This window comes from Somniosus microcephalus, chromosome 16 (genome assembly GCF_052327205.1).
Source record: "Somniosus microcephalus isolate GS21.2 chromosome 16, FLI_Smic_1.0, whole genome shotgun sequence".
Taxonomy (NCBI): Eukaryota; Metazoa; Chordata; class Chondrichthyes; order Squaliformes; family Somniosidae; genus Somniosus; species Somniosus microcephalus.
The window spans coordinates 108,452,474-108,474,026 of NC_141002.1; the positions used below are offsets into that span (position 1 = coordinate 108,452,474).

General features: G+C 49.7%; 1 protein-coding gene and 1 pseudogene across 1 annotated transcript in view; both read left to right on the forward strand.

The window, feature by feature from the left end:
* Positions 1-9,509, forward strand: part of pwp1 (PWP1 homolog, endonuclein) — a 77,228-nt gene extending 67,719 nt beyond the window's left edge. The window contains exons 11-15 of the mRNA XM_086009711.1: positions 2,430-2,541; positions 2,790-2,880; positions 6,212-6,333; positions 6,651-6,756; positions 9,183-9,509. Of these exons, the coding sequence (XP_085865837.1) occupies positions 2,430-2,541; positions 2,790-2,880; positions 6,212-6,333; positions 6,651-6,756; positions 9,183-9,292 (541 nt within the window). The 3' untranslated portion in view covers positions 9,293-9,509. The remainder of the gene's footprint in view (positions 1-2,429; positions 2,542-2,789; positions 2,881-6,211; positions 6,334-6,650; positions 6,757-9,182) is intronic.
* Positions 9,510-12,966: 3,457 nt separating this feature from the next.
* On the forward strand, positions 12,967-17,724 carry LOC147106486 (lysoplasmalogenase TMEM86A-like; annotated as a pseudogene).
* Positions 17,725-21,553: the final 3,829 nt, after the last annotated feature.

Consider the following 21,553-nt stretch of genomic DNA (forward strand, 5'->3'; position numbering starts at 1 on the left):
CGGAGGGGCAGTACTGAGGGAACGCTGCACTGTCCGAGGGGCAGTACTGAGGGAGTGCTGCACTGTCGGAGGGGCAGTGCTGAGGGAGTGTTGCACTGTCGGAGGGGCAGTACTGAGGGAGCACCGCACTGTCGGAGGGGCAGTACTGAGGGAGTTCCGCACTGTCGGAGGGTCAGTTCTGAGGGAGCGCCGCACTGTCGGAGGGGCAGTTCTGAGGGAGCGCTGCATAGAAACATAGAAGATAGGAGCAGGAGTAGGCCATTCGGCCCCTCGAGCCTGTTCCGCCCTTTATGAGATCATGTCTGATCATCCAAATTCAGTACCCTGTCCCTGATTTCTCCCCATATTCCTTGATCTCTTTAGCCTTAAGAAATATATCTAACTCCTTGTTGAATATATTTAATGAATTGGCCTCAACTGCCTTGTGTGGTAGAGAATTCCACAGGTTCACCACTCTCTGGGTGAAAAAATTCCTCCTCCTCTCTGTCCTAAATGGCTTACCCCTTATCCTTAGACTGTGACCCCTGGTTCTGGACTCCCTGACCATCGGGAACATCCTTCCTGTGTCTAGTCTGTTAGAATTTTATAAGTTTACAATTTTATAAGCTGCACTGTCAGAGGGGCAGTACTGAGGCAGCGCCGCACTGTCGGAGGGGCAGTACTGAGGGAGCGCCGCACTGTCGGAGGGGCAGTACTAAGGGAGCGCTGCACTGTCGGAGGGGCAGTACTGAGGCAGCGCCGCACGGTCGGAGGGGCAGTACTGAGGGAGCGTCGCACTGTCGGAGGGACAGTACTGAGGGAGCGCTGCACTGTCAGAGGGGCAGTACTGAGGGAGCGCCGCACTGTCGGAGGGGCAGTACTGAGGGAGCGTCGCACTGTCGGAGGGGCAGTACTGAGGGAGCGCTGCACTGTCGGAGGGGCAGTACTGAGGGAGTGCTGCACTGTCGGAGGGGCAGTACTGAGGGAGTACCGCACTGTCGGAGGGGCAGTACTGAGGGAGCGTCGCACTGTCGGAGGGGCAGTACTGAGGGAGCACCTCACTGTCGGAGGGGCAGTACTGAGGGAGCGCCGCACTGTCGGAGGGGCAGTACTGAGGGAGCGCCGCACTGTCGGAGGGGCAGTACTGAGGGAGCGCTGCACTGTCGGAGGGGCAGTACTGAGGGAGTGCTGCACTGTCGGAGGGGCAGTACTGAGGGAGCGCTGCACTGTCAGAGGGGCAGTACTGACGTAGCGCTGCACTGTCGGAGGGGCAGTACTGAGGGAGTGCTGCACTGCCGGAGGGGCAGTACTGAGGGAGCCTCTGTTGCACTGTCGGAGGGGCAGTACTGAGGGAGCGCCGCACTGTCGGAGGGGCAGTACTGAGGCAGCGCCGCACTGTGGGAGGGGCAGTACTGAGGGAGCGCCGCACTGTGGGAGGGGCAGTACTGAGGGAGCGTCGCACTGTCGGAGGGACAGTACTGAGGGAGCGCTGCACTGTCGGAGGGGCAGTACTGAGGGAGCGCCGCACTGTCGGAGGGGCAGTACTGAGGGAGCGTCGCACTGTCGGGGAGGCAGTACTGAGGGAGCGCCGCACTGTCGGAGAGGCAGTACTGAGGGAGCGCCGCACTGTCGGAGGGGCAGTACTGAGGGAGTGCCGCACTGTCGGAGGCGCAGTACTGAGGGAGTGCCACACTGTCGGAGGGGCAGTACTGAGGGAGTGCAGTACTGAGGGAGCGCTGCACTGTCGGAGGGGCAGTACTGAGGGAGCGCCGCACTGTCGGAGGTGCAATCTTTCGGAGGAGAAGTTAAACCGAGCCCCCATCTGCCCTCGGGTGGATCTAAAAGATCCCACGGCCACTAGTTTGTCAAACAGTGAATTCTCACCGGTGTCTGGGCCAATATTTAGCCCTCAACCAACGTGACTCAGTTCTGATTATTTCATCGTTCTCTCATTGCTGTTTGTGAGATCTTGCTGTGCGCAAAATGGTTGTGTGTTTCCTACATTACAACAGTGATTCCACTTCAAAATTACTTAATTGGCTGTAAAGCGCTTTAGGACGTCCTGATGCCATGTAAGGCGCTGGAGAAATGCAAGTATTTGTTTCCCTCTGTAGCTTCCTCATGTTTCATCCAGAGTTAAGGCGAGAGACCGCCTTGCAGTCTTGTACCAGTATTGCTCTTTAATCAGCTGCTACAGGACACATTGCAGCAGCCTACTACTGACCTCCCCCTCGCCCATAGAGACGTGTACAGTGTGGGTGAGACCTGGATCTTGCTGTGTAAGGAATCGCAGGTTTCCTTTCACACTGGTGTCCTGAGTGGTGTCTCTGTGAGTTTGGGGCTGACTATCAGACAGTGAAGCTACGATCAAAGCCTTCCTTCGAACCTTCCTGCGGTTATTTAGTCCAGTATTGACTGCAGCGGTTTGTGTTCACCTTGGTTATCTACAGGTCAGTCATTCTGTACGACTGCCGGAGCCCGAAGGAGAACCATCGCAGCTGGAGGTTCAGTGGGGAAGTCGAGCGAGTGACGTGGAATCATTTTTCACCGTGTAACTTCCTGGTGAGCTTTCTTCTGGTTGCAGGGCGGGATTGAATGGGCAGCGACGTGGCGCAGTTTCTGAAGCAGTGCTGTTGTTGAAAGTGAAAGGATTGCTGGGATTACACGGCTAAGAGTTTGCTAGTTTTATACGTGTGGTTACTGAGTTTGGGAGTGAATGTCAGACAGAGTCATTAAAGAATGTTAATCTTCAGTTATCGCTCTCCCTTCGCGGTTTGGTTCGAAGTTAGCGCTGTGTCTTGCTTTTCCAGGCCAGCACGGAGGATGGTTTTGTGTATTGTATGGATGCTCGATCGGAGAAACCACTTTTCACACTCAAAGCTCACGATGGCGAAGTGACCGGTAAGAAAGGCTTTATCAGCAGGTCTGTGAGATGCATCACAATTCTTAAACCACACAGCCAGCTTCTCATGCCTACTGACTCCGGTTTAAAAGCTCAATGTGACGCTAAAAGTTGCTCTCAGTCGAGTTTCATCTTTTCGTTGCTCCTTGGGCAATTATTTGGGGCAGAAATTTTTTTTAATTAACTTCCGGAAACACCAACCTTTATCTTTTTGGATGATCATGGTCAGTAACAGTGGATTCATGAGACAGAGTTCCAGCGACCAAGTGAACAGCGACCAGCAAACCCGCCTGCATTTAACAAATAGAATCTCACTGAAGTGATTAGCGGAAGGAGAGTCCATTAATCAAACACATCTCGATCCAGATTTTACATAGAAGAGATCCTTGCATTTATATAGTGTGGTCTCACATCTTACAAAGACCTCCTCACAACCTCAGGTACAATGAGTATTTAAAATCATACAGCAGAGACTGAGGCCATTCGGCCCACTGTGCCTGTGCCGGCTCTTTGAAAGAGCTCTCCAATTAGTCTCACTCCCCCCTGCTCTTTCCATAGTTGCCAAATGTTTCCCCTTCAAATATTTCTCCAATTCCCTTTTGAAAGTTACTATTGAATATGCTTCCACCGCCCTTTCAGGCAGCGCATTTCCGATCACAACAACTCGCTGCGTAAAAAAAATTCTCCTCATCTCCTCCTCTGGTTCTTTTGCCAATTTTCTTAAATCTGTGTCCTCTGGTTACTGACCCTTCTGCCGCTGGAAACAGTTTCTCCTTATTTACTCTATCAAAACCCTTCATGGTTTTGAACACCTCTATCAGATCTTCCTTTAAACTTCTCTGCTCTAAGGTGAACAACTTTGAAGTAAAATGGAGTCACTGTTGTGTATCATAATCTGGCCAAGAATTGGAGCCCATCAGCCTGATAATGAGCAATGATCTGGTGTTGGTCGAGAAGGTCGGTTAAGACACTGGGAGAACTCCCTTCCCCTGCTCCTGTGCGATCTCGCACCTCCACCTGAATCACAGACAGGCGCACGAAAGCCTCTGCTTCGTTTAGCGTCGCATCTGAAGGTTGGCACTTGCGACAGTGCGGCGCTCCCTCAGTACTGCCCCTCCGACAGTGCGGCCCTCCGACAGTGCAGCACTCCCTCAGTACTGACCCTCCGACAGTGCAGCGCTCCCTCAGTACTGACCCTCCGACAGTGCGGCGCTCCCTCAGTACTGACCCTCCGACAGTGTGGCACTCCCTCAGTGCTGCCCCTCCGACGGTGCAGCACTCCCTCAGCACTGTACTGAGGTGTCAGCCCAAGCCCTGGGCTCCCATTCTGTTTTGCTGATGTAAATGGTTCAGAGTTGGTGCTAATCTTCCTGAAATGGTCAAGTGGAGATTTTGTGACTCAGCTCATCACCATCAGTATTCTCGGTCCCCGACACAGATTTGCTCGTGTGCAGGGAACACCCTGGTGATGGAAGTGGATAATTACATGTCGGGGAAATTTAAAGGTATATGGACAAGTCGAGGGAAGTGTAACTATTGACATATTTTAATGTTACACTTGCTTTGGGTACGAGCACCTCGCCTCTACTGCGTCCATCCATTGGTCCTTCTTCAGAAGGGGATTCTCGATGGTGCCTGTCACAGTGCTGCGGCCAATTGGCACAAAGCCCCAGGAACCAAAGTGCCAAGAGAAACAGCACCAAGAAAAGTGGCTTAGAATTGATGAACTAGCCACGCCTCTAGCCAAGCTGTTCCAGTACAGCTACAACACTGGCATCTATCCTACAATGTAGAAAATTGCCCAGGAATGTCCTGTCCACAAAAAGCAGGACAAATCCAATCCGGCCAATTACCGCCACATCAGTCTACTCTCAATCATCAGCAAAGTGATGGAAGGTATCGTCGACAGTGTTATCAAGCGGCACTTACTCACCAATAACCTGCTCACTGATGCCCAGTTTGGGTTCCGCCAGGACCACTCGGCTCCCAACCTCATTACAGCCTTGGTCCAAACATGGGCAAAGGAGCTGAATTCCAGAGGTGAAGCGAGAGTGACTGCCGTTGACATCAAGGCAGAATTTGACCGAGTCTAGCATCAAGGATCCCTAGTAAAACTGAAGTCAATGGGAATCGGGGGGGAAAACTCTCCACTGGCTGGAGTCATACTTAGCACAAAGGAAGATGGTTGTGGTGGTTGAAGGTCAATCATCACAGCCCCAGGACATCGCTGCAGGAGTTCCTCAGGGCAGTGTCCTAGGCCCAGCCATTTTCAGCTGCTTCATCAATGACCCTCTCTTCAACATAAGGTCAGAAATGGGGATGGTCGCTTATGAGTGTTCAGTGTCATTCACAACTCCACAGATAATGAAGCAGTCCATGCCCGCATGCAGCAAGACCTGGACAACATTCAGGCTTGGGCTGATAAGTGGCAGGTAACGTTCGCCCCTCACAAGTGCCAGGCAATGACTATCTCCAACAAGCGAGAGTCTAACCACCGCCCCTTGACAGTCAATGACATTACCATCGCCAAATCCCCCTCCATCAACATCCTGGGGGTCACCATTGACCAGAAACTTAACTGGACCAGTCACATAAATACTGTGGCAACAAGAGCAGGCCAGAGGCTGGGTATTCTGCGGCGAGCGTCTCACCTCCTGACTCCCCAAAGCCTTTCCACCATCTACAAGGCACAAGTAAGGACTGTGATGGAATACTCTCCATGAACGAATTAAAAAAAAAAACATCTTACCAAATACTTGAATCGTAGCCAATGGGCCCCTGTTGTATCCGGGCGGGATTGGCTGGCACCCGACACTGACTGTGGGATCTTCCTATTCCCACCCAGCGCTCCAGGAATGAGCCGATGTTTTATGACTCCAGGCCTTTGTCTGTGTTGTTGTTACTGTGCACCAGCCCCTTGGGATTTGACAAGGAGATGGGAGAGCTGATATCTGGGCAAAAGAACACCCAGGAATAGCCACTACATTTAGACTTGTATCCCTCATTGAGGTTAAAGCCTCCAAGTTCAATTTGGCCCAATTTATATTAATTTTTTTCCTTAATTAGAAATGCTCCCCCCCTTTCTGTATATTTCTGTCTCTGTTATTGCAAATTGTATTCTATTCCCCTCTGGAGCAAAGGTGGGTAAATGGGGTTAAGATGCAGATCAGCCATGATTGAATGGCGTAACAGGCTCGAGGGGCTGAATGGCCTCCTCCTGTTGCTAGGTATTCCATTTCCCTCTGTGCTATATAGTGCCTCCATTACCTGAGTCTTGAAAACAGTGTTTGATGTGCTACCATGAGCTTAAACTAAAATGCTTTCCTGCAGGTTTGGAACTCAGTAGCCAAATCAAAGGCTGCCTGGTGACATCATCTTCCGATAAACAGGTGAAAATCTGGGATATTTTGGGGAACAAGCCCAGCTTGGTCCATTCCAGGGATATGAAAATGGTAAGTGACTGAAACACTGAGAAATGGGAGTGAAGTTAAGAATCAGTCGAATGTATTACTGATGGTTGATGCGCTGGGTGTGTCGTTATTGTGTGAGCGTGTTAAGCCGTTACACTGGCCATTGTATCACACTGCCGCTGCCGGTTAAGAGGTGTTAATCAGCTGAGGAATTGTGTCTGTAAAATAGATTGTTTTAATGGGGCAGTGGGCCTTGTGCTGGGTGGGTGGATGTGCAGAGTGAATGGTGGGTTTGTTTTGTGCTAATGAATTTGAGCTGTGGTTCCAGCCCCATGACTTTGCCCCGTGTCTGTTTGCAGGGCGTTGTGTTCTGTGCTGCTTGTTGTCCAGACTTGCCGTTTATCTATGCTTTTGGAGGACAGAAGGGAGGCCTGCGCACGTGGGACATCAGCAATGCGTCTGCAGGTAATCACTTGCACCGAGGTCCTCGGGCTCCTGAATATACGCAGCCCATTTACCTAAAGTCAGAACGTTCGTGCAGAATATTCTTCCTCAGTTATTTGACAATAGTTTGGGAGATGATTTTCTGCAGTTGGAGAGTCAGTGACAATGGGGCATTAATTTAAATTATCATTAAGGGAATGGGAAGAGAGGTTAGGAGAAACTTCTTTACACAGAGGGTTTTGGAGCATGGAGTGATTCACCACTGGCACTGGTTGAGGCAGAGACTATTGCATCATTGAAGGCAAATTGGATAAATGTTTGAATCAGAGGAAGACACGGGACTATGTGGAGAGCAGTGGGGTTAGTTTTGGATTCTTCTAGCAGAGAACCAGCACAGACACAATGGGCCGAATGGCTGCCTGTGCTGGAAACTTCTAGATATCCATTCTTTACGGAAACCGCATCAATAAAGTAGCATCACTTAGAGAGTGTAATAATGTTTCTGTTAGTAACAGATGAGGTAAGCTGCAACAGGTAGGGCCGGGTGTTAGCATGTTAATTAAAGAGAAACTGTTTCCACTGGCAGTAGGGTCGGTAACCAGAGGACACAGATTTAAGGTGATTGGCAAAAGAACCCGAGGGAGATGAGTTTACACAGCGAGTTGTTGTGATCTGGAATCGGATAAATACTTGAAGGGAAAAAATACAGGGCCATGGGGAAAGAGCAGGGGAGTGGAATGAATGGTAGCTCATTCAAAGAGCCGGCAAAGGCACGATGGGCTGCGTGGCCTCCTTCTGTGCTGTTCTATGGTATTGAAGGAAGTGCTTGTTCAGTTGCAGGGTGATTCGAAAGCTGTGTTATAACACGTGGGGACATTTCACAGTAAGATGGAGTGTGTGATGCTTTAACTTCACAGTTTAACTTTTTTGAGAAACAAACAGTTGGGATTTTATTCAGATGTAACTCGGCCCCACCCAGATTCTAGACGACAGGCATCGAACATTGAAAATCTCCAGCATCTGATGCTGCACGCAAGTTCAGTGCTGAAGGATTGGTTGTTAATTTGTGTTGGAAGATAGTTGCGTTTATTAAGTTGGCACGAAGGCATTGTCCTATCTATTTCCAAAAGACCTTTGATAAGGTACCACATAATAGACGAATGAATAAGGTCAGAGCATGCAGAGTCAGCGGCCAAGTATCAGAATGGATAGCTGGATGCTGCAAGACAGAAAGCAGAGAGTGGGGTAAAGGGTAGCTATTCATGTGGCAGAAGGTGGGACGTGGGGTCCCACAAGAATCAGTGCTGGGACCACTGCTGTTCACAATTGATATTAATGATTTAGACTTTGGAATTCTAAACACAATTTCTAAATTTGCGGACAACACCAAATTGGGGGGGGGGGGGTGGGGGGAATAGTCAATACTGAGGAGGACGGCAGCACATTACAGGAAGACATTAATAAACTTGAAGAATGGGCAAATAATTAGCAAGTGAATTTCAACACCGTGAGGTATTACATTTTGGTAAGAAAAATAAGGAGGGCACATATTACTTCGAAAATAAGAATCCAAATGGGGTAGAGGAACAAAGGGATCTGGGAGCACAAATCACAAAGTAGCAATGCAGGTTTATAAGGCCATAACAAAAGCAAACCAAACACTAGGATTTATTTAAACTTGTATCAAACCTTGGTTAGACCACACTTGGAGTATTGTGTGCAGTCGCCATATAAAAAGGATATAGAGGCACAGGGGAGGGTTTACAAGATTGATACCAGAAATGTGAGGTTATATTTATCGGGAAAGGATGAACAGGCTGGGTCTCTTTTCTCTTGTAAAGAGAAGGCTGACCTAATAGAGGTCTTTAAAATGATGAACAGAGAGAGTGTTTCCACTTGTGGGGACGAGCATAACTAGAGGCCATCAATATAAGATAGTCACCAAGAAATCCAATAGGGAATTCAGGAGAAACTTCTTTACCCAGAGAGTGGTGAGAATGTGGAACTCGCTACCACAGGGAGTGGTTGAGGTGAATAGTATAGATGTATTTAAGGGGAGGCTGGACAAACATATGAGGGAGAAGGGAATAGAGGGTTATGCTGATAGATGAGGAAAAACGAGAGGAGGCTCGAGTGGAGCATGAAAACTGGCATTGACTGGTTGGGCTGAATGGCCTGTTTCTGTGCTGTATATTCTATGTAATCCTGCGTAAAGTGTTTGTAAACATTCAGTCTCAGCATTGGCTGAGGTTCAGAACTGCAAATGCTTTGGGGCAGAATTCTGTGATCTAATCACCCTGCTGTCCTGTCCTCTCCCCTCATTCGTTCTCCATTTAGAAACTGATTCGGATAGATGTGTGCAAAGTGTTTCTTTGTTCTACATGTTTAGACACACTAGAGGTTTAATTGCTCTTTTTCTTGTTTGTGCGACTGTGATGGTTTCTCAGTGAACACGACATTTGGAGCTTGTGAAAGATTACAGATGACTGCACCCTGGAATTCATCGGTTACTGGCCCCTTGGCTGGCAGCACGACAGAGAATGCAATGGAGTCCTAGTCTGAGCGACGCAGACACTTCCAGCATCGGCAGATATTTATTTACAACTTTTCAATTCCTCTTGTAGATGGCCTCAGAAAGTATTGATGATAAAGAGGAAAGAAAATTATGAATGTGAATTTTATTTACGTCCTGTTACATTATATAAATTACTGAGCAGGTATCCTGTCTCATGTAACATTCTATTACTTTGCAATAAAGTTGGACGATGCTTATTCCTGTGCGAGTGATTTTTGCAGCTTCACATTGTCAGAGAGTAAAGGAAAGGTTCTTGTGCCGAACGGTTGTAAGGAATCTCTGATCAACGCTTTCTATCAGCGAGAACAAACTGCGCTTCACCAGCAATTCACACAGACTTGTTGCTTTGGCATCTCCGCTCAACACACTGTGAGAATGTATAATCACAATTTGTATACAAACATATTCAGGGTTTTGTTACGGCACACATCACACCTACGCTTTCATAGTCAGAAACACTTTCCGTGGTTGACATGGCCCTCGACCGTGCCCGTTCTATCTCCCGCACTTCTGCCCTCACCCCTGCCACTCCCTCCCGGAACCACGATAGGGTTCCCCTTGTCCTCACCTTTCACCCCACCGGCCTCCACATTCAACGGATCATTTTCCGCCACCTCCAAAGTGATCCCACCACCAAACGCATCTTCCCCTCCCCTCCCCTTTCAGCATTCTGTAGGGACCGCTCCCTCCGAGACACCCTAGTCCACTCCTCTATCACCCCCAACACCCCTTCCCCTTCGCCTGGCACCTTCCTGTGCAAGCGCAGGAGATGTAACACCTGCCCCTATACCTCCCCCCTTCCCACTGTCCAGGGCCCCAAGCACCCCTTCCAGGTGAAACAGCGATTTACTTGTTGTACTTGCAATCTAGTATACTGTATTCGCTGCTCACGATGCGGTCTCCTCTACATTGAGGAGACCAAACGCAGATTGGGTGACCGCTTTGTGGTAGAGAAAAGGCGGGGAATTATAGACCGGTAAGCTTGACATCGGTAGTGGGGAAAATGCTAGAGCCCATTATAAAAGATGTAATAGCAGAGCACTTGGAAAGCAGTGACTGGATCGGACAAAGTCAACATGGATTTACAAAAGGTAAATCATGCTTGACTAATCTACTGGAATTTTTTGAGGATGTAACTGGTAGAATAGATAAGGGAGAACCAGTGGATGTGGTGTATTTGGACTTTCAGAAGGCCCCACATAAGAGATTAGCGTGCAAAATTAAGGCACATGGGATTGGGGGCAAGGTATTGACTTGGATAGAGAACTGGTTGGCGGACAGAAAGCAAAGAGTTGGAATAAACGGGTCTTTTTCCGAGTGGCAGGCAGTGATTAGTGGGGTACCGCAAGGATCGGTCCTAGGACCCCAGCTGTTCACAATATATATTAATGATCAGGACGAGGGAATTGGATGTAATATCTCCAAATTTGCAGACGACACAAAGCTGGGGGGGAGGGTATGCTGTGAGGAGGATGTCGTGAAACTCCGGCACGATTTGGACAGGTTGGGTGATTGGGCAGAAACATGGCAAATGCACTATAATGTGGATAAATGTGAGGTTATCCACTTTGGTGGCAAAAACAGGAAGGCAGATTATTATTTGAATGGTAATAGATTGGGAGAAGGGAAAGTGCAAAGAGACCTGGGTGTTCTTGTACACCAGTCGCTGAAGGTAAGCATGCAGGTGCAGCAGGCGGTTAAGAAGGCAAATGGTATGTTGGCCTTCGTAGCAAGAGGGTTCGAGTACAAGAACAAGGATGTCTTGCTGCAGTTGTACAGGGCCTTGGTGAGACCGCACCTTGAGTATTGTGTGCAGTTTTGGTCGCCTTACCTGAGGAAGGACGTTCTTGCCATGGAAGGAGTGCAGTGAAGATTCACCAGACTGATACCTGGGATGGCAGGAATGACGTATGAGGAGAGATTGTGTCGATTGGGCTTATACTCACTGGAGTTTAGAAGATTGAGAGGGGATCTCATCGAAACCTATAAAATTCTGTCAGGCCTGGACAGACTAGATGCAGGAAGGATGTTTCTGATGGCCGGGGAGTCCAGAACCAGGGGTCATAGTCTAAGGCTAAGGGGTAAACCATTTAGGACCGAAATGAGGAGGAATTTCTTCACCCAGAGAGTGGTGAACCTGTGGAATTATCTGCCACAGAGGGCGGTAAAGGCCAGTTCATTAAGTATATTCAAGAAAGAGTTGGATATATTTCTTAAGGCTAAAGGGATCAAGGGATATGGGGAGAAGGCAGGGACCGGGTACTGAATTTGGATGATCAGCCATGATCTCATTGAATGGCGGAGCAGGCTCGAAGGGCCGAATGGCCTACTCCTGCTCCTATCTTCTATGTATCTATGTTCAGTCCATAAGGGTGACCCCGAGCTTCCGATCGCCTGTCATTTTAATTCACCGCCCCCATCCCACTTGCACCTCACCATCCTTGGCCTCTTGCGTTGTTCCACAGAAGCTCAACGTAAACTCAAGGAGCAGCACCTCATCTTCCAATTAGGCACTTTACTGCCTTCCGGACTCAATATCGAGTTCAATTATTTCAGATCATAACCTCGGCCCCTATTATATTTTTACTTATATTTTATCCACACCTTTGTTTTGCCCTTCCCCCCCCCCTTTTTTTTTCTCTCCCACATGGCAGCTGTCTCCCATTCTGCCAGAACATTTCACACCTAATCTAGAGCCACCTTTTGTCTCCACTAGTCCTATCACCATCTCGTCTCATTTTCAATACCTCCTAATGTCTCTTTTTTGTTCTCTCCCAGCCCGGCCTCTTTATCTATTTAATTCCCTGTGCCTCTTTAAGTCTTGATAAAGGGTTTCGACCCGAAACATTGACTCTAATTTCTCTCCACGGATGTTGCCTGGCCTGCTGAGTTTTTCCAGCATTTTCTGTTGTTTTTTCTTTCAGACATTTTTATTAATGTTTCTTGCATTAAAACATTATATAAATGGGAACAGTGGAGATTATTGGGTCAAAGAAAATGGACAACTCACCTGAACAGCTTTGGAGAGTTGTTGGTAAGTGAAGGCACCTCATGTTGAAGAGAATATGGTAAGAGTGGCTGCTCTGTCCCCTAAAGGGCAGGCTTGGACCATTGTGTGCGTATATACACTCCCTGATGCACTTCCAGTCCCACCTCCTATTGTCACAATCTTTGTTCACCTTTTATAAATCTCTGGTTATGCCTCAGCTGGTGTATTGTGTCCAATTCTGGGCACCGCGCTTTCGGAAGGATGTCAAGGCCTTGGCGAGGGTGTGGAGGAGATTTACTGGAATGGTACCGGGGATGAGGGTCTTCAGTTATGTGGAGAAACTGGGGTTTTTCTCCTTCGAGCAGAGAAGGTTATGGGGAGATTTAATAGAGGTGTTCAAAATTCTGAGGGGATTCGATAGAGTAAGAAAGAAACTGTAGTGGCAGAAGGGTCAGTAACCAGAGGACACAGATTTAAGATCATTGCTAAAATATCCAGGGGGGAAATTAGATTTATTTTTTTACGCAGCGAGTTGTTGTGATCTGGAATGCGCCGCCTGAAAAGGCGGTGGAAGCAGATTCAATAGTAAGTTTCAAAAGGAAAAGGTAAAACCGACTTACCTCTTTGACCTGCCCTAATATCTCGTGGCAGGGAGAAAGTTTCTGAAATGTCTCCCAGCTCCATGCCCAACTTCTATAAATGCTCGTCGTTATATAAGCACCTTACCGTAGACAAAGATCCCAAAGTGACTCAGACATGTAACAAAAAAATGGACATCAAGGCGAAGGAGGAGACATTGGGAGCAACCAAAAGGAGTCATAAAGTTGCCAGAAAAAGTAGCAAGCCTGAGGATTGGGAGCAGTTTAGAGTTCAGCAAAAAAGGACCAAGTGATTGATTAAGAGGGGAAAAATAGAGTACGAGAGTAAACTTGCAAGGAACATAAAAGCAGACTGTAAGAGCTTCTACAAGTATGTAAAAAGAAAAAGATTAGTGAAGACAAATGTAGGTCCCTTACAGTCAGAAACAGGAGAATTTATAATGGGGAACAAGGAAATGGCAGAGCAATTAAACAAATACTTTGGTTCTGTCTTCATGGAAGAGGATACAAATAACTTCCCAGAAATGCTAGGGAACCAAGGGTCTAGTGAGAAGGAGGAATTAAAGGAAATTAGTATTAGTAAAAAAATAGTGCTGGAGAAATTAATGGGACTGAAAGCCAATAAATCCCCAGGGTCTGATAATCTGCATCCCAGAGTACTAAAAGAGGTAGCCATGGAAATAGTGGATGCATTGGTTGTCATCTTCCAAAATTCTATAGATTATGGAACAGTTCCTGCGGATTGGAGGGTGGCAAATGTAACCCCACTATTTAAAAAAGGAGGGAGAGAGTAAACAGGGAACTACAGACTGGTTAGCCTAGCATCACTAGTAGGGAAAATGCTAGAGTCTATTATAAAGGATGTGATAACAGGACACTTAGAAAATATCAATGGGATTAGACAAAGTCAACATGGATTTATGAAAGGGAAATCATGTTTGACAAACCTGCTGGAGTTTAATGAGGATGTAACTGGTAGAATAGATAAGGGAGAACCAGTGGATGTGGTGTATTTGGATTTTCAGAAGGCCTTTGATAAAGTCCCACAAGAGTTTAGTGTGCAAAATTAAAGCACATGGGATTGGGGGTAATATACTGGCATGGATTGAAAATTGGTTAACAGACAGGAAACAGAGAGTAGGAATAAATGGGTCTTTTTCGGGGTGGCAGGCGGTGACTAGTGGGGTACCGCAGGGATCAGTGCTTGGGCCCCAGCTATTCACAATATATATCAATGATTGGATGAGGGAACGAAATGTAATATTTCCAAGTTTGCTGATGACACAAAACTAGGTGGGATTGTGAGTTGTGAGGAGGATGCAAAGAGGCTTCAAGGCGATTTAAACAAGTTGAGTGAGTGGGCAAATACATGGCAGATGCAGTATAACGTTGATAAATGTGAAGTTATCCACTTCGGTAGGAAAAACAGAAAGGCAGAGTATTATTTAAATGGTGCTAGATTGGGAAATGTTGATGTACAAAGGGACCTGGGTGTCCTTGTACACCAGTCACTGAAAGCAAACATGCAGGTGCAGCAAGCAGTTAGGAAGGCAAATGGTATGTCTCCGTCTCTCTCTCCTCCTTTAAGACGCTCCTTAAAACCTGCCTCTTTGATCAAGCTTTTGGTCACTTGTCCTAATATCTCCTCATGTGGCTCAGTGTCAAATTTTTGTTTACTAACGTTCCTATGAAGCACCTTGGGATGTTTCACTACATTAAAGGCGCTATATAAATACACGTTGCTGTTAATGATCCCTCGTCTCAGTCTCCAGCCCGAGAAAATAGTCTTTACCTATGGACTCTATAAAAACCCTTCATAATTTTAAAAACCTTTATTACATCGCCCCTTAGCCTCGCTGCTCCAGTGGGAACAGTCCCAGTATCTCCAGTCTCTCCTCACTAACTACAGTTCCCCATCCCTGGTGAATCTACACTGTTCGCTTTCCATGGCTTTAATATCCTTTCCATAATGGGGAACCGAAACTGTACACAGAGTCACTGAGAGACCTCCACACGCAGGGCACCCTGATAGCACAGTCCATGGGTTGTTTGGTCAGTGATGTGTTTGGTGTGTTGAGGTGTGCACTGAATGGTCTCCTCTCTGACTGCAGTTGGCGCTGCCCTTCGCTCTGGCCCTCTTTCTGAGATACGAGTACGGATTACCTGAACACCCCCGGACATGTTGAAGGTGCTCAAGTGTTTGCCAATCCTTGTCCTTATCACAGTGATCCAGGAGTACCAGCGTGGAAGTGAGTTCTCTCTCAGACTGACGATGGGACTGGGCTTTGCTGCTGCAGGTGAGGGGACCAGATATGGTGACATTCCACTTCGACTCCAAGCCCAAACCCGAGAGAGCTTCAATCACTGGTCTGCAAAATTACTTCCCTAATGCCCCCGGTGTCAGGGTACCAGTGCCCATCACTCCAGGTGTGAGAGATTCATTATCCCCGCCTGTGCTCTCTCTTGCTCTACATCCATCCGGTTGGCTTTCCTCACTCTGCCACTCTCTGTGCTGTTGGTTTGAGTGAGTCAACCATCAACCCCCTCAGATCCTGGAGCCGAGGTCCACAGGGGGAGAATTTCCACAAGGGTGATAGAATCATACAGCACAGGAGGCCATTCGGCCCATCGTGCCTGTGCCGGCTCTTTGAAAGAGCGATCCAATTAGTCCTCCTGGTTTTTGCCACATGTTTGGCAGAAGATCAGTGGAAAACAGGTGAGTCTGTCCGTGTCTCCGAGATTTACTGATCCTGTGCCGAAGTCACGGATATTGGGAACACCACAGGCAGTTCCACGCCAGTTACTTTATATTCTCAGTTTATTTCTCTGTCTCATTAAATACCATCAGCCCAATTCACCTAGAGCCTTTTGTAACTGGTTTGTCCACTCCCTTTTGAAAAATGATAAATCCCATTGTCGTTCTGATTTTAATGTAAAATCCTTGAAGAGTCCAAGTTAAAACATAAACTGTTAGTTTGAGATTCACTCGGAACAATAACAGCTCAAATCAGTAGGTCGTGGGTTCAAGCCCCATTCTAGGGACCTGAGCCCATAATCCAGGCTGACACTCCAGTGCAGTGCTGAGGGAGTGCCGCACTGTCGGAGGGGCAGTACCACGGGAGTGCTGCACTGTCGGAGGGTCAGTACTGAGGGAGTGCCGCACTGTCGGAGGGGCAGTACCACGGGAGTGCTGCACTGTCGGAGGGGCAGTACTGAGGGAGCGCTGCACTGTCGGAGGGGCAGTACTGAGGGAGCGCCGCACTGTCGGAGGGTCAGTACTGAGGGAGCGCCGCACTGTCGGAGGGGCAGTACCACGGGAGTGCTGCACTGTCGGAGGGGCAGTACTGAGGGAGCGCCGCACTGTCGGAGGGGCAGTACCACGGGAGTGCTGCACTGTCGGAGGGGCAGTACTGAGGGAGCGCTGCACTGTCGGAGGGGCAGTACTGAGGGAGCGCCGCACTGTCGGAGGGTCAGTACTGAGGGAGTGCTGCACTGCCGGAGGGGCAGTACTGAGGGAGTGCTGCACTGCCGGAGGGGCAGTGCTAAGGGAGCGCTGCACTGCCGGAGGGGCAGTACTAAGGGAGCGCTGCACTGTCGGAGGGGCAGTACTGAGGGAGCGCCGCACTGTCGGAGGGGCAGTACTGAGGGAGCGCTGCACTGCCGGAGGTGCAGTACTGAGGGAGTGCTGCACTGTCGGAGGGGCAGTACTGAGGGAGAGCCGCACTGTCGGAGGGGCAGTACTGAGGGAGAGCCGCACTGTCGGAGGGGCAGTACTGAGGGAGCGCTGCACTGTCGGGAGGGTCAGTACTGAGGGAGTGCTGCACTGCTGGAGGGGCAGTACTGAGGGAGTGCTGCACTGTCGGAGGGGCAGTGCTGAGGGAGTGCTGCACTGTCGGAGGTGCCGTCTTTCGGATGAGACGTTAAGCCGAGGCCCCGTCTGCTCTCTCAGGTGGACGTAAAAGATCCCCAGGCACTGTTTTGAAGAAGAGCATGGGAGTTCTCCCCGGTGTCCTGGGGCCATTATTTATCCCGCAATCAACATCACTAAAAACAGATGATCTGGTCATTGAGAACATAAGAAATTGGAGCAGGAGTCGGCCATACGGCCCCTCGAGCCTGCTCCACCATTCAGTAAGATCATGGCTGATCTTCTATATTATCACATTGCTGTTTGTGGGAGCTTGCTGTGCGCAATTTTGGCTGCGGCGTTTCCTACATTACAACAGTGACTGTTCTTCAAAAGTACTTTGTTGGCTGTGAATCGCTTTGGGACGTCCGGAGGTTGTGGAAATGCAAGTCTTTCTCGTTCTGGGTCAGTTCCAACAGTGAGATTTGTGGAAATTATGATTGTAACTCTACCACATGATGAGTTTCAACTCTCTCTTCACTTTTGCCTTGCAGGTGACCTGTGCCATCTCTACAAAGACCAATGCTTCATTCATGGTCTCACCTGTTTTGCAATCGCATACTGTCTGTACGCTGTAGCGTTTGGTGTGAAGGGGGACAATGTGCTCCTGGGTGGTGTCATTTGCCTTGTGGCAGTGTTCACTTGTTACTTCATGTCTCCGGGTGTCCAGGGCTTGTCCTGTCCTGTCGCGATTGCTTATACTCTGCCAATCGTGCTCATGGTCTGGAGAGCAATGGCTTGGTGGAGGAGTATTCAGCACAAGAGCAGCTCCTGTGCCCTGTTAGGGGCCGTCACACTTGCCATATCCGACACCGTCCTGTCAACTCACTTATTTCACTTCCCCGTCCCTCATAGTGACTTCCTTGTGAGTTCCTCCTACTATACAGGACAGCTGCTCATTGCTATGTCTGCCTTTTAGGCCCTTTCGTTAACACAAAACTTTAATTCATTTTAACTTTGGCCTTATTTTTGTCATTTCACACACAGAATCACACAGAAACCCCACAGTGCAGATAGAGGCCATTTCGGCCCATCGAGCCTGCACCGACACATATCCCACCCGATCCCCGTAACCCCTACACCAACACATATCCCACCCTATCCCCGTAACCCCACGTATTTAATCCCCCTAACACTAAGGGGCAATTTATCATAGCCAATCATCCTAACCCGCACATCTTTGGACCGTGGGAGGAAACCGGAGCACCCGGAGGAAACTCACGCAAACACGGGGAGAATGTGCAAACTCCACACAGACAGTCACCCGAGGCCGGATTCGAACCCGGGTCCCTGGCGCTGTGAGGCAACAGTGCTAACCACTATGTCACCGTGCTGCCCACGGGGCTCTTTGCCCCCACAGCCCCTGGTTATATTATTGGGAACAACAGCCGGGGAATTTGTCCCCGTGCTCTTCTCACTGGAGCCACCGCTCGCTCCAGGGGACCCTCCCCCACCCCCCAGACCCCCATTCACTCCTGTTTGACCCGTGACTGAAGGTCATCAGGCTGATCACAGACAGGTCACAGGATCTGTTCCCAAATGATGCTTCCTCCCCCGGTCGCAGAGCCTGACAGTTGGTGACATGGGGTTTGCATCATCCACACCCACAGGCTCTTTGCCCCCACAGCCCCTGGTTATATTATTGGGAACAACAGCCGGGGAATTTGGATCTTCACCCACTGAACTCAGCATTCCCGATTATAGGAATATAGGAACAGGAGGAGGCCATTCAGCCCCTCGAGCCTGCTCCGCCATTCAATGAGATCATGGCTGATCTGTGACCTAACTCCATCCACCCGCCTTTGGCCCATATCCCCAATACCTTTGATTCGACGATTTTATCCAATAGCTGGAGTTAAAGTGCGAGTAAGTGTTTGACCTGCGATGGAGCTCCCCAAAAATCCGACCCTATCCGTGCCGAAGACAAAGATTTTATAACCTGCTCGACTAATCTGGTGAAATAAAAAGCACCAAGTTTGAGAGGAATGATGGGAGTGATATTCGGTAACAAAATGTGGGGAGAAATCGTTCGGAGAAATCGTTCATTTATGTGCATCACCATTTCATTCATTGAAATAAGATAAAGCAAAGAGAAATACAACTGCCTATCAAACTACTGCCTGTGGCCAGAAGCGCCCCTCCCCCCCGGCCCCTCCTAATCTCCGCCCGCCCCTCGTAATCTCCCCCCCCGGCCCCTCGCAATCTCCCCCCCCGGCCCCTCGCAATCTCCCCCCCCGGCCCCTCGCAATCTCCCCCCCGGCCCCTCGCAATCTCCCCCCCGGCCCCTCGCAATCTCCCCCCCGGCCCCTCGCAATCTCCCCCCGGCCCCTCGCAATCTCCCCCCGCCCCTCGTAATCTCCCCCCGCCCCTCGTAATCTCCCCCCGCCCCTCGTAATACCCCCCACCCCCTGGCTCCGCACCTGATGGACGGTCGGTCTCCGCTCCTGATGGACGGTCGGTCTCCGCTCCTGATGGACGGTCGGTCTCCGCTCCTGATGGACGGTCGGTCTCCGCTCCTGATGGACGGTCGGTCCCCGCTCCTGATGGACGGTCGGTCCCCGCTCCTGATGGACGGTCGGTCCCCGCTCCTGATGGACGGTCGGTCCCCGCTCCTGATGGACGGTCGGTCTCTGCTCCTGATGGACGGTCAGTCTCTGCTCCTGATGGACGGTCAGTCTCCTGATGGACAGTCAGTCTCTGCTCCTGATGGACGGTCAGTCTCTGCTCCTGATGGACAGTCAGTCTCTGCTCCGGATGGACAGTCAGTCTCTGCTCCGGATGGACGGTCAGTCTCTGCTCCGGATGGACGGTCAGTCTCTGCTCCTGATGGACAGTCAGTCTCTGCTCCTGATGGACGGTCAGTCTCCTGATGGACAGTCAGTCTCCTGATGGACAGTCAGTCTCCTGATGGACAGTCAGTCTCTGCTCCTGATGGACGGTCAGTCTCTGCTCCTGATGGACAGTCAGTCTCTGCTCCTGATGGACGGTCAGTCTCTGCTCCTGATGGACGGTCAGTCTCTGCTCCTGATGGACAGTCAGTCTCTGCTCCTGATGGACAGTCAGTCTCTGCTCCTGATGGACGGTCAGTCTCTGCTCCTGATGGACGGTCAGTCTCTGCTCCTGATGGACGGTCAGTCTCTGCTCCTGATGGACAGTCAGTCTCTGCTCCTGATGGACAGTCAGTCTCTGCTCCGGATGGACGGTCAGTCTCTGCTCCTGATGGACGGTAGGTCTCTGCTCCTGATGGACAGTCAGTCTCTGCTCCGGATGGACGGTCAGTCTCTGCTCCTGATGGACAGTCAGTCTCTGCTCCGGATGGACGGTCAGTCTCTGCTCCTGATGGACAGTCAGTCTCTGCTCCTGATGGACGGTAGGTCTCTGCTCCTGATGGACGGTCAGTCTCTGCTCCTGATGGACAGTCTCTGCTCCTGATGGACGGTAGGTCTCTGCTCCTGATGGACGGTCAGTCTCTGCTCCTGATGGACAGTCAGTCTCTGCTCCTGATGGACGGTCAGTCTCCTGATGGACAGTCAGTCTCTGCTCCTGATGGACAGTCAGTCTCTACTCCTGATGGACGGTCAGTCTCCTGATGGACAGTCAGTCTCTGCTCCTGATGGACGGTGAGTCTCTGCTCCTGATGGACGGTCAGTCTCCGCACCTGATGGACGGTCGCTCGGTTGGTGCTGTTCCCTGCATTTCTCTTGTAATTGACGTGCAGTGAAGATCCTGTCCATTGCGCCCCTTAGTGGGCGGGGTCCACATTGCGACTCTGGCATGAGCTCTTCGGCCACTGGGAGAAGGTGATTGAGGAGGATTTTTGCGATGACACATAGAACAGACAGGGCTCACCCTCGTGATTTAAGTCCTTCTCCCACCCCTCAGACAAGTTCCTGCCACGGTGCAGGCCGCCACTGTTGGATACTGCACAAGCGGGGCTTCGGTTTACCGTGCGCATCTGCAGAAGGCCGCAAAGATGGTCGTGCAGATAATCACAGCGCTACCCAATTTAGAGACTCATTTTCCAAGGAGTGTGTGGCCCCGTAATTCTTCCTACCAAAATGTTCCACCTCACACTTCTCGATATTGAAATTTATTTTCCAATTACACACCCATTCTGCTAGTTTATTAATGTCTTCCTGTATTTTGTTGCAGTCCTTCTCTGTATTAATTACACTTCCCACTTTGGTGTCGTCAGCAAATTTTGAAATTGTATTTCCGATTCCCGAGTCCCAATCATAAGACGTAGGAGCAGGAGTCGGTCATTTGGCCCCTCGAGCCTGCTCCGCCATTTAATGAGATCATGGCTGATCTGATCTTGGCCTCAACTCCACTTCCCACCCGCTCCCCATAACCCTCGACTCCCTTATCGTTCAAAAATCTGTCTATCTCCATGCAAATGGTGAACAGCAGTGGTCCCAGCACCGCTCCCTGTGGAACACCGCTTCCCACCTTCCACCAGTCTGAGTAACTACCTTTAACCCCCACTCTCTCGTCTGCTTTGTAGCCAGCTTGCGATCCATTCTGCTACTTGTCCCCTGACTCCACATGCTCTGACCTTAGTCATCAATGCACAGGCACCAAACAGTGGCAATGAGACCGAGAGCGAGATCTGCCACAACAGGACAACACCGGGGGACTTTACTGAATCTGTTGGGTTTTACAATCCGGCAGATTTCACTGTCATTTTTCCTGGTGCCAGCCACAAATGACCAGATTAATTGAACAACGCGTTGAGAGCCGGCATGGGC